The sequence below is a fragment of the Asterias rubens genome, chromosome 12 (genome assembly GCF_902459465.1).
Source record: "Asterias rubens chromosome 12, eAstRub1.3, whole genome shotgun sequence".
Taxonomy (NCBI): domain Eukaryota; kingdom Metazoa; phylum Echinodermata; class Asteroidea; order Forcipulatida; family Asteriidae; genus Asterias; species Asterias rubens.
The window spans coordinates 13,991,395-14,004,142 of record NC_047073.1 but is presented as its reverse complement, the minus strand read 5'-3'; the positions used below and the strand labels follow the sequence as shown (position 1 = coordinate 14,004,142).

Below are 12,748 nucleotides of genomic sequence, written 5' to 3'. Positions count from 1 at the left end.
GCAATAACTGAATCTATTCGATCAAGATAAATAAGGAAAATAGTGAATGGCCTGCTGTTTCGACCCTAGCAGAGTCTTTCTCGAAGGCCAAATGACAACACAACACAACACACCTTGACCAAGATAAAGTCTGTTTCAAGAGGCCTTGTCCCCATTTGAAAGTGTTGTGATATTTTGTACTTTCATATTTTCCTGTGTTTTTTATTCTTTGTATGACTACTTTTAAATCCAAGAAGGAACGATGCTTCATAAAGGCAACAAAGGCAATGGAAATGATCTAATAATAGTTTACATCTTCCTCATAGACGCGCCCTTTAAATTTCATTCATATATTTATTTATATAAGTGATTTGACTTTGAGGCTCTGCATAAGACACTTTAAGCCTTCAGTATTAGTATCTTTTATTGTTATTATTATTATTATTAGTATTATTATTATTATTGTTATTTTCAAGACAACAAGTGTACACTACTACATGTAGATTGTCCAGATAACGGTGTTGTACAAAAGACAACATAAACAAAATCTCTTGTAACGTTTGAGGTTAAGCATGATGGGGGATCGATGAAGGTTTGGGTTTGCAGTAGACCGTGTAATCTCGTCTAACAAAGTGCTTACAGTCAAATACAGCAGGTGTCATCAAAAAGTGTTATAGGACCCTGCGCCTAATTTCATAGCACTACTAACAGCGAGAATAGCAGTGCCATGATATTTGGTCCAGGATCCAATATCATGAAGCTGCTTATAGCAGAAAATACTGCTTAGCAAATTTAGTTGCTAAGCAAAACATGAGTGTGGCACCAGATGCAGTGTTAATTTTATGGTATATTAGCTAATAATCTATTTGCTAAGTAAGATTTTTCTGTTCTTAGCAAGTTGTTGTGCGTACAGGCTTTATGAAATCACAGGGTCTGATTTCATACAACTGCTTTATTAGCAAAAATAAATGCTTAAAAATGTTCTGCTAAGCAGAAATAAGCAGGATACCAGTCACAAATTGTACTAATGACATGGTAGTTGATTAGCTAGTAACCAAGCATAAATTTGTTCTGCTTAGCTATTCTCTGTGCTCAATGAAATTGGGCCCTGGTGTTCTAAAGGTTACACAATCTTACTCTACCAGCCCCCTTACAAATCTTGCATAATAACACATTGAATTACCTCATTTAAGATTCCCTCATTACTGGACATTGCAAATTGATTCTGATCGGGTAGATGCGACGTTGGCGATGATTTCACCAGAGTAGAGGAAAATGAAATGTATTTAAATATACAGTAGATTACATTCTAAAGTCAATCTATGGGGAGGAGGGCTCTTTGCGCAAATTATGCCAAGTTTCTGCTAACTGATCAATTTGCATTTTGATTCAGGAAACAATAAAGGAATAATTAGGGGGGAATAATTTGTAGCTTTTAGTGACAGATCAATTTAATGAGATTTCAGTGTCCATTTTTTCCAGGTATTTACAAGCATAAGTTGTGCACTCTAGTTCATTGGGTACAAGCGCTCTGACTCCTGTTCAATGTTGGTTTGCATCGCACATTCCCCTCTCCAGCTGGGGTTAACAACATTGAGCGGGGGAACGAGGGAGGGTATGTTTTGTTTCACATGGCCCAAGCAATTTAGCTAACAAATTATGCTAACAGTGCAAAAGGCCATAAGACGGTCAATGCCTTTTCTTTTTTTCACATTTTGTTGGGCGAGACTTCATTTTTTTAACTGATTTTTTTGTTACAATTGAATTATCTTGACTTTTAACAATAAAACAAATTACAGGTTTATTAATTAATATGTAACTTAAAGGCAGTGGACACTATTGGTAATTACTCAAAATAATTATTAGCATAAAACCTTACCTGGTGACGAGTAATAGGGAGAGGTTGATGGTATAAAACATTGTGGGAAACGGCTCCCTCTGAAGTGCCATGGTTTTCGAGAAAGAAGGTCTCGAAATCAACCATCTAAACGCACACATCTTCGAGTGACAAGGGTGTTTTTTTCTTTCATTATTATCTCGCAAGTTCGATGACCGACTGAGCTCAAATTTTCACAGGTTTGTTATACTGTGAAGGCTAGTCTTTGACAATTACCAATAGTGTCCACTGCCTTTAATGCAACTGGGTTGAGACTGCCTTGTGTGTTTTACACACATAGTAACAATAAAAAAAATACAGCATTTATGAGGCGCACTTTCTTGTATACCACTTAAAGGCACTGGTCTAGAAGAAGTGTCTTTACACTGTTTAAAGTCTCTCTTAAAAACACATTTGTTTGAAGCTGCTTATTTGTATTGTTTCTTTCATTGTTCTCGCTATGCGCTTAGAGGCTTTTGCATTAGGTGCTTTTGCACAAATGTCTATTATTTTTATTAGTTAAAGGAACACGTTGCCTTGGATCGGTCGAGTTGGTCTTTGAAAAGCGTTTGTAACCGTCTGTTATAAAATGCAAATAAGTAGAAAGATGTTGTAAAAGTAGAATACAATGATCCACACAAACATGCCTCGAAATTGCACGGTTTTCCTTTTACCTCGTCGACTAACACGGTCGGCCATTTATGGGAGTCAAATTTTTGACTCCCATAAATGGCCGACCGTGTTAGTTCGCACAGTAAAGGGAAAAACACGCCATTTCGGGGCAAATTTGTGTTGATCATTGTATTCTACTTTTAAAACATCTTTCCAACCATATGCATTTTGAAAAAACCGGTTACAAACGCTTTTTATAGACCAACTCGTCCGATCCAAGGCAACATGTTCCTTTAATGCAAGCATAAACAAGTGTACATTAGACAGTAACCCATCAACACCCATATCATCGAACTGGTAACAAAAGAACCATCAACAACTGAAAGTTGCGGATGACAATGGACCACAAATCAATAAAATATCTGCCTAACTCTTACTCAGCTTGAGCCGTTCTTTTGTAAGAAATAATCACTGATGCTAAACTCATTTTAAAAGCATTAAGAAAATTCAATACTGGTGCATTGTTTGATAACAAATGAATGTATGAGGTCACTGGGCTGGATTTAATTATTTTACACCTCATACAACAGCGGTGATTAAGTCACTGCACTAAGTGGCCGGAGATGGAGTTAAGTCTGAATCCTACTGCTGTTTAGAATTAATTAATCTCTGCAATTAGCACTTGATGATCTGGAATTAATTAATGCCACCATGTGACTTCTTTCACTTCAGTATGACAAATGAAGATTAATTACCACTTTGCTTTGTGTGTGAGTTTATAATGAATATTCGGTACTGGCTAATTTAAAAAGCGAAAGCACTTTGGATGAACTGTGGTAAAAACACTTGTATGCAGATATTGTGTGGGATGAGTGAGGATTAAAAATACCACTGTTTAATGTTAGACTGAAAGATTACCGACTATGAAGTTCATCCTACAACTAGTTTTTTTCCAGTGAAATATTGCTCTTTGAAATGAAGTCATATTCGTTAAAACTTTTTCTGAAAACCTTAATTAGTAATTTCTCCGGACTCACACAAAACAGTGACCATTTTTTCCAACTCCACTAAATGGTTAAAATGGAGGCTACGCTAATGTTTACAAAAACAACTGATATCGGAAAGAAATCTATGGACAAAAATACTATAAATTTTACTGAAATAAGTCCCCCCCCCCCCCAATTTGTTTAAGAAAAAGATAAAAAAATTAATTTCATTTTGTAACTGTGTATCTTTTTTAAAAGTGTGGTTACTTAATTTCAAAATTAATGTTTTATTTGTTCAACTGGTTATTGCCACAACCTTCTCTATTTTTATTTTAAGTATATTTGTTACAACTTAATCTGTCTTTATTGAGCTTAAATTTCATTAGAATGCTTGTAGTAAACAATTTTAGTATTTGGTGCAAGTTGTATCATTCATATTTCTACACAAACAAAACAATTTCCTGTTTTTCCAGCAGTTTTAAAAATAGTTCATGCTGACTGCTATTTGAGCCGAGTGGTCCGGTTAAGATAGTTGAAACTATGGGAGGCCCATTACCAGCCCCTGAAGTCCATTATAAAAGTCATTAGTGGCTATGCACATCAGTCACTATTGCCTGCTAAAGACCAAGCCATTTCCTTATCCCCTCATTGTCATCAATAGAAGTTTGTATTGATTTTCAAATTGGAACGGATTACAAAGCAAATGACAAAGAGACTCAGTTCTATCTATGGAATCCGCTTTGGGGATCTCAAGATAATATTATTTACAGCATTGAGAGTGGGTCCATTTTTATTGTTTACCCTCATTTTTGTGGGTTTTTGTATAACACAAAACACAATGTCCACAGATTTACATTAAACTTTTGAAGATAATGATGTTAGAAAGCTTCCCTTAAAATATTACTTTCTAAGGTGCTGTAGTTTTTTAGAAATGAGTAAAACAAGTCACAACAATAATTTTAGCATATTAAACATATTTACCAGTTATTATCGCGACATGGTTTGACTAAAAAAATACAGCAACTCGCTTTCTCCAGAAGACGATCAGGGGCCGATTTCACAAAGCAATAAAATTCATCGCAAGACAAATTTTCAGTATCACCATAGAGATTTGTATTGTGACATCACACTTTACTTAGCAACTACGATTGATTTGAAGTTACGATCAATTTGAGACCTTTGTGAAATCGGCCCCTGAGCATACTGATCGAAACGTCGAGGTTGAAACCAACGGTTCTTTTCAGAACCACCCCAACTCATTAGAGATAGTCATTTCATGGTGCTCCTGCAAACCTTTCTATATCGTATTTCCACCATGCAAAGTTTCAAATCCTACTTAATTCAGGAAGTAATATTTTAAGGTAAGCTTTCTATTATCATTATTTTTTAACCGAGTAAATCTAATGTCAATCTGTGGACATTGTGTATTGTGTTACAAAAATTACCCAAATCCTTTAGCATGGGCTATTATGAATGGGCCAAAAAATCCTAAATGCTTACCAAACAATATGGTTGCACTTGCAAAGAGGTTAAAATAATAATGAAACCTTACCATTTTGGTCGACTAGATGATTTAACTAACGGTGACATGCCCTCGCGATATAAACTCTTTGTCTTGCTGAAATTGACGATATTAAAGATGACTCTCTGTTCATAGCATCAAAAAGAAGAACATGAAGAGAAAAATCATCGCTGTCAACTTGAGTTGGACAATAGCATTAGAAGAACTCACTCTGTGGTAGTGAAGTTTGTAACGGGAGTCCCTAAAGAAAGCTAAGTAGTAGTCCCAGCCTATTTTCTACCTTCCGCCCAGGTAGTAGTTAAAGGCAGTGGACACTATTGGTAATTACTCAAAATAATTATCAGCATAAAACCTCACTTGGTAACGAGTAATGGGGAGAGGTTGATAGTATAAAACATTGTGAAAAACAGCTCCCTCTGAAGTGACGTAGTTTTCGAGAAAGAAGTTTGATTTTGAGACTTTAAGTTTAGAATTTGAGGTCTCAAAATCAAGCATCTGAAAGCACGCAACTTTGTGTGACAAGGGCGTTTTTTTCTTTCACAGTTATCTCGCAACTCCGACGACCAATCAAGCTCAAATTTTCACAGGTTTGTTATTTTATGCATATGTTGAGATACACCAAAGGAGAAGACTGGTCTTTGACAACTACCAACAGTGTCCATTGTCTTTAATAAGCAGGAAAGATCTTTTTAGAACTGAGAGGTCTCCTGAATTCTAAAAAATCTACTCCAATAACATGTAGCAGAATACACAAGCAAGACAAGTTTTCAAAAGAACATAATCTGCCTGACAAGTAGATATACACACATGGTGTTACCGTAAACAAATATTTATTGACAATAACATTGGCCTCATGGTCACACTAAGTTCATAGAACTACTCAGCAAATAATGGAAAACAATATACTTTTAAGCCAAAATGATTGGAAGTACCATTCACAGATAATGGTGTTTGGCTAAAAAGCTGTTTCAAAGCTTTAAATATCTGTCAAGTTCTGGAGCCTAAATAATATGTAGATGTTCCATTTATATCTTTTTAATTTAATATTATATGGACAATAAATGAAATTGATGGAATTGATATGACTATTTGAAAAGAAAAAATCTCAGAAGTTCAACCCGCTAGCAAGTGTGCTAAGCATAACAGTTTGATAAGTGTAAATGAAACACCGTGTAAGCAAGCTTGCTAAGAGGTTATTGGAGGTTTTCAGTAAGTGCCCAAGGAATAACGTATGACCCAGTTCACTGTGTATGTACACATGTGCACGTATCAAGTTAGAAACATGTAGCGATAACAGATCAGACAAAGCTGGTCCATCTCTCCATAACATGTTACTACAGCACGTCACCCCTAGGGAACATCCAATGTACTGTTCATTGACAGAACCATGTCTCAGCTTTCTGGGATCGGGCGTACTTTGGGAAAACGGAAGTCTGGACTAAATTGGTTTATAAGAAGCCTCGGAGAAGGGGGTGTTGGGAGGGGATTTCATTCATTAAGCCATCTCAAGTTGGATAAAGAGAAGAATAAGGTAAAGAACTCTTATCTCAAGATGTGGGGGGGGAACATCTGGAGACAATAGAAGTAAAGAGGATGGTAGGACGAGATGGAAGGAGGTAGAGAGGGATAATATTATACCCTAGGCATGAGTAGTTTCAGGATACATATTACTAGGTCGGAGCGTTGGTAATAGCTGTTATGAGTGTGAATTTTAACGGCTTTGCAGATGTGGGCAGGCATGCAAACTCAACTGATACTTAATAGTGTACCCACCATCAATTCATATCATTAGATGTAAGATATATTGTTCTGTGTGTCCATGCAGAATGCGATGCACATTCAAAATATTCAATCACACGGATCTTTTAAGAACACTATTATTTATATACAACATCCCCTGAAAAAATTATTAAACTTGTTGAGATAAAGCACTATAAAAACGAGTTTTGTTATTAAGTAATAAACACCTTCTCTTATATGTTAGTTAGGAAAACTAAACTTAAGAGATCCTTTTGTATTTCGCAGAAGTACAGTTTTGTTTCTCTCAAGTGCAAAGCTTTTAACTCTGAGTATAGTTGCACCAAAATTAGATTTTTATTGCTTTTGAAAATAAGAATAAAAGTTGGGCAAGGAACGTCGCCATACAATATGGATTCAAATATTCAGACTATAGAAGAGCAAAGTATCAAACAAAGACTGAGTGTCAAGAAAGAATTACAAAAACAAATTAAAAAAAAAAGAAGAAGTGAAAATCGATGTAAGGGGAGCTATAGATATGAGGGCTGCAAGCTAACCTGATCGGCTTTGACGTTCTCAACGGTGAAGTTAAACCAGACTCTGAAGCGAGGATTGCAGGTGTCCGGTCTGATGAAGAGATCATACTCAAACTCTGTGATGCAATCTACCCTACCAAGATTTCCTGTATGGAAAATTGAAAAAAAAGGAAAAACAAACCAGAATTCACTACCGACCAAATATAAAGAAAGTCAAATTATAAACCACGAGGGATACCTGAAGTAAAAGATGATCCCCTGGCTGGAGCTTCCAAGGCTGTATTGTCAACTTGCATGTGATCCCTGTGTGATCCCTGGCTACACTGCAGTTAACAGTTGTATGGCTTTTGACTGGCACCCCCAAACGAAGATCCGGTCAAAATAGGGGGCCCCCAACATACGGCTAGAGAGCTCTAGCGGTAGAGCGACAGCACGTTGATTTGGAGGCTGTTGGTTCAAATTCTGCTCTAATCAATTTTTCTTCGTTCAACCCCAAACCAATATAAAGAAGTTAGAAAGCAAAGTACATATATTGACCCCTTGCACCCATTCACATGCGGCGACTGTGCCACGCTCACCATTTTGGTGGTCAATAGGTTTACGTGTAAATGTCGCGTCGCCTAAAATGCGCACTTCAATAACGCACAGTGACATTGCCCACCAGTATGACGGTTCAAAAATTGTCTGATGATGACATCAGGTGTATTGGGTCAATACCTAAAATCTAATATCTTTTTAAAATAACCACATTACTTTGAAGTGAAGTATTTCTCAGAATGCTTTACAATATCGAAAGCTGCTGTAGGCTTCACACCAAAAGTTTTTATTGGCACTAACTTTGAGAGGGATAACCAATCGTATACCTTCCCTTTAAGCTGTAGTAACATCCAACGATTAACATGACAAACAAAATGTTCATTACATGAAAGTTCAACTGCCTACCCCTCCCCCTCGAACCTCCTGAATCTATTGCCTGTGCTGAGTGTTGTACAATCAAACACAAAAGCTACTACACGCTTCATTTTCCTCAAACTCACCTGGCCAGTTACAGGGACAGGGCCTTTTCCAACATAGTACCAAGACTTTGGAATTCACTTCCGGAAAACCTCAGATAATTGCACAACATCAGTCTCTTCCAACAGAAACTCAAAATGTACTGGTTCATGTTTGCTTTCCAAACAATTTGAAAATATTTTATCTTAGATTAAGCTTCTACTAGACCAGCGACTAAAAAATGCCAAATTAAGAGTATTATTATAACCAATTCCGGTATATCTTGAAGCGCCTTACCACATTCAAAACATGCATCGAATATCAGATGTCCCTTCTTTGGCATGCCAGTGTATCCAGGCGGCACAACAGCAAATTTATTGAGGTTTCCGACCACCGCGTCATCACTGCCGTCATCGCTACCTGTAAACAAGTCAACAACAACAAAACATGTCATCATTTGGACACAGATTAGGTTATTAACTTGGATTTGCCATGAAAACAGGGCCCAATTTCATAGAGAAGCTTTAAGCATAAAAAGAGACTAAGCACAACAAAATGATGCTTACCGGAATAAGGTTACCAGACAAAATAACATGTCACCACGTACAATCTGTGACTGGTACTCGCTTACTTTTGCTGAGCAGAATTTTTTAAAGGGATATGTTATGTAGAGGCTGCAAAACAGGGTTTCGTTTTAGCAGGTTTTGTTTGAGTTTTTGTGAATGTTTTATATGGTCATCATTGTTGTCTAAATGGTGTTTTTTTCACCATCTCTGTATTCGAGGGTTTTTTTTCCTGTGATTATTACGAGGACTTTTTGGTTTGGTTTTTTTATATGGATACTGCTTTTTCTCAATTGTAGAACCACTCTTCCCCATGTTATACACACTTACAAGACTGATACATCAGGGCAAGGACACCAATGTATTTTCTTCATGATAAAGGGCACCTCTATGAGGAAATTGTAAATTTATCTGTTTGAACTTTTCAAGGGCAAGGGCACCAAGGCATTTTCTTTATAATGCGGTAATGGGCACTTCTATGAGAAATTGTAAATCTCTCTATTGGAACATTTCAAGAACAAGGACACCAAGGCGTTTTCTCCTTGTTAAGGAAGAGGAAATTGTAAATTTTTATTTAAACATATAGGGGGCACCAAGGCAATGGCCAGTGGACAACGGAAGCAACTGCCTTCCGTGAAGTATTAGGCCTGTTGTTATTTGGCATGAAGTGTTCATTTAGTTGAAAGCAATGACTGTTTTAGATGCTCGACATTCCGAGTAGGAGAATAATGGTGAACAAGTTCAGATAAATTTAAGCAGGGCTTGATTTCACAAAGCAATAAAATCCGTTGCAAGACAATTTGTCAGTTTTACCATTGTGATTTGTATTGTGACACCATACTTTACAAAGCAACTCCAATTGACTTGCAGTTAAGATCAATCTTAGCTAGCTCTTTGTGAACCGGCCCCCAGGAGATTAACATGTTTGAGCTTAGAAAGTTAACAAAAGAATCATATAAATTGTACAAAACTTAACTAGTAGCCAATACAATTTCATTAGTACTTGTGTAATATGGTGAGAACGATGCAAACAAGAAAAGAGGTGAGCAGCAGTGTTGAAATACTCCCTACTAAAATATTTGGACACTCCACCTGCTATGAAATCCAACCCCTGCACTAACAAGACCGTTTTTAAATTAATTACAAACCAAGAGCTACTTTTATGGGTTTTTTTTTATACGGACCGGTGCATGAATGTTGTCAACTTCAAAATAAACCATACGTTTGTTATTATGACAATAATAAACCGAGCGCAAGCGAGGCTTCCTGTGTAATGAAAAGCAAGATTATCTCCAAATTGAACAAAATCCCCCACAAATAAAATCAAGAAACCTGTGCTACCTGACAATTTCAATGCAACACTGTCTGGGAATTGAGCATTCCTTTTTTCTTGATATTGCGTTTTGTTGCCAGACTCTAACTATCTGGATTGATTTATATCAATGTAATAACGCTACGGACAAAGCACACAGGAAGTCGTAGTGAGCAAAGTGAATTGATCAACGGAGCGTGTTCTCATTGGTCAACGCTCATAGAAGCTATCCATATCGTCCGTCTGCATCATCTCAGCTAACAATTTACACAATGATATTTGATTTTGGTCTCGCCAGACCAAACACTGTACATTTGCGTCACACACGCCCCTTCCCCGCACTATGCTGTAATTACGCTTCGTTTTGGAGGGAGCCGCGGTGTTTTGACGTGCGATGTGATGATGGGATTGGACAGCTTTGAAGAAAGGAAAGGAAATGGTGATGGTAAATTGATGTGTGGTGAGCTCACACCTAGCTGACACCTTCTCCCTTAGTGTACAAGATATGTGTGCATGTACTCCTTAAAGGCACCGGACAATATTGGTAATTACTCAAAATAATTGTTAGCATAAAAACTTCCTTGGTAACGAGCAATGGAGAGCTGTTGATAGTATAAAACATTGTGAGAAACGTCTCCCTCTGAAGTAACATAGTTTATGAGAAAGAAGTCATTTACCACTAAAATATTTGAGTTGAATTCGAGACCTCGACTGAAAGCACACAACTTGTGTGACAAGGGTGTTTTTCTTCCATTATTCTCTCGCGACCAATTGAGTTCCAACCTAAATTACAATGAGTTAACATAACTGTGACTGGTGCCCCACTCAATTTTCACTAGCAAAGAAATTTGTCAAGAAGTTTGTTTTCTGCTTTTACATTTTTATGAAATATGTTTATATAGGGAGCAGGTTCGTCCAGCAATTTTTGTTTAGCAAAACAAAGTATTTAGACTAAACAGTGAGCAGCAGACGCTGAGTTTTTTTGTAGCAACTGATGTGATTTTTGGTCATGCATTTTGCTCTGCTGTCAAAGGAAATCGTTCAGTAATTACAAACAACCGCAGACAGACAACATCACAATAAAAGTACACAACGACAAAAAATTGATAGCGGCACTACTTTCTCCCACTCAACGCACAAAGCCGTTGTAACATTCCTTAGAAATGAAACTGCAAATTACTCGGACCGTCGTTGTGGTTTTTACTCGGATTTTATTTATCAATCACCTTGTCTCCAACCATGAACCAACTAACAGTACAAATGATTTCTCAAGTTAGTGGCGGCATTCACACTTCATGCGGGCAGATGTTGGCACAAACCCATCGTCGCCGGCGCCAGTTCTCATTTCCACCAGCCACCATCGCGACAATTGACATTATTTACTGGCATAGAGGAAGCGGCACTGCTAACAAGGTGCGACTTAATAAGACCACTGTGAGTCCAGAGGTAACTCATTTTTATGTCAGACCCGTTTCCAAGGACAAATTTGAAGGCTATTTTTGTTGGATGATTAAAATCCGTCCGTATGTGACAAACAAGCAACAAGGGCATTTTGTGCACATCCAAACTCAATGAAAACACTTTTTGTTACAAAGGCACAATAAACAAATAAATATTGAGTAACTCTTTGCACAATTTCATGGTTCTGCTTACCACAAGCAAAGAATCAGCGCTTCCGGAAGCAGGGAATTCTGTGCTTACGTCAAGTGTATTTCACAGTTTAGCAGGGAGTTTTGGCTTGTGCGCTTACATACTCCAAGTTTCTAGGCATTCTAGGCTTACACGGCTAAGCGCAGAAATTTGGCACTTGTCGTCAAGTGGAGAATGGCGATTGTTAGCGCAGAATTTGGCGGTCAGCAGAGCCTTGAACTTGGGCCCAGATCTTGTACTTAATAATTAATAATAATAATTGTGGCTTCTTATATAGCGCACATGTCCGTCACACAGTAACGCTCCTGGCGCTGTAACATACAGTATTTCCTGCCAGATGTGGGACTACGTTTGAATTATGAGACCTAATTCTGATAGCACCATGAATGCTTTTACAAGGTGCTGTGGCGCAATTTGCTGCCGATCGGACCAGGAACACCGGGGCGAACCCCTTCTCTTTCCGCTGGGTTTTTTTTCATGCGTTACATAACACATGGGACCAAGGGCTTAGCGTCCCATTCGAAGGACAAAGCAAAGGTTAAGTGTCTTGCTTAAGGACACAAGTGTCACAGCTGGGGATTCGAACCCGCACTCTGCTGATCAGAAACACCAGAGTTTGAATTCGGTGCTCGGCCACGACACTTCCGCCAAACAAAAGCACTCTTTATTCATCAATGACACAGCGATTCTTGATTAACTTTATGATAACTGCTACATCAGTGGTTTCAAACTGTTGTTTATAAATTGCACTAATTCAAATGTGCACCCATGATTCTGGCTGTGCCATTACCAATTTTCCACTATAATTTTAACCAGTCAGATTTATGAGGTGGGTCGTGTTCATCGGTGATAAGAGAAAACCTACAAATCTATTAAATTGTGGGAATCTGTTTCTAATACAGGAAATCATAAAAATGTGTCCACTGAGTTTTCTTAAACTATGGGGGATTCTACTGGATCCACATTTTGGAAGTTTGCCCGG

The 12,748-nt window shown here is 37.7% G+C and overlaps 1 protein-coding gene across 1 annotated transcript in view; it reads right to left on the bottom strand.

Moving 5' to 3' along the window:
* LOC117297316 (cytosolic carboxypeptidase 6-like) overlaps window positions 1-12,748 on the bottom strand; it is an 82,035-nt gene that overhangs the window by 66,381 nt on the left and 2,906 nt on the right. The window contains exons 2-4 of the mRNA XM_033780281.1: window positions 8,539-8,661; window positions 7,270-7,394; window positions 5,006-5,100 (exon numbers count right to left, since the gene is read on the bottom strand). Coding sequence (XP_033636172.1) covers window positions 5,006-5,100; window positions 7,270-7,394; window positions 8,539-8,584 — 266 coding nt within the window. The 5' untranslated portion in view covers window positions 8,585-8,661. The remainder of the gene's footprint in view (window positions 1-5,005; window positions 5,101-7,269; window positions 7,395-8,538; window positions 8,662-12,748) is intronic.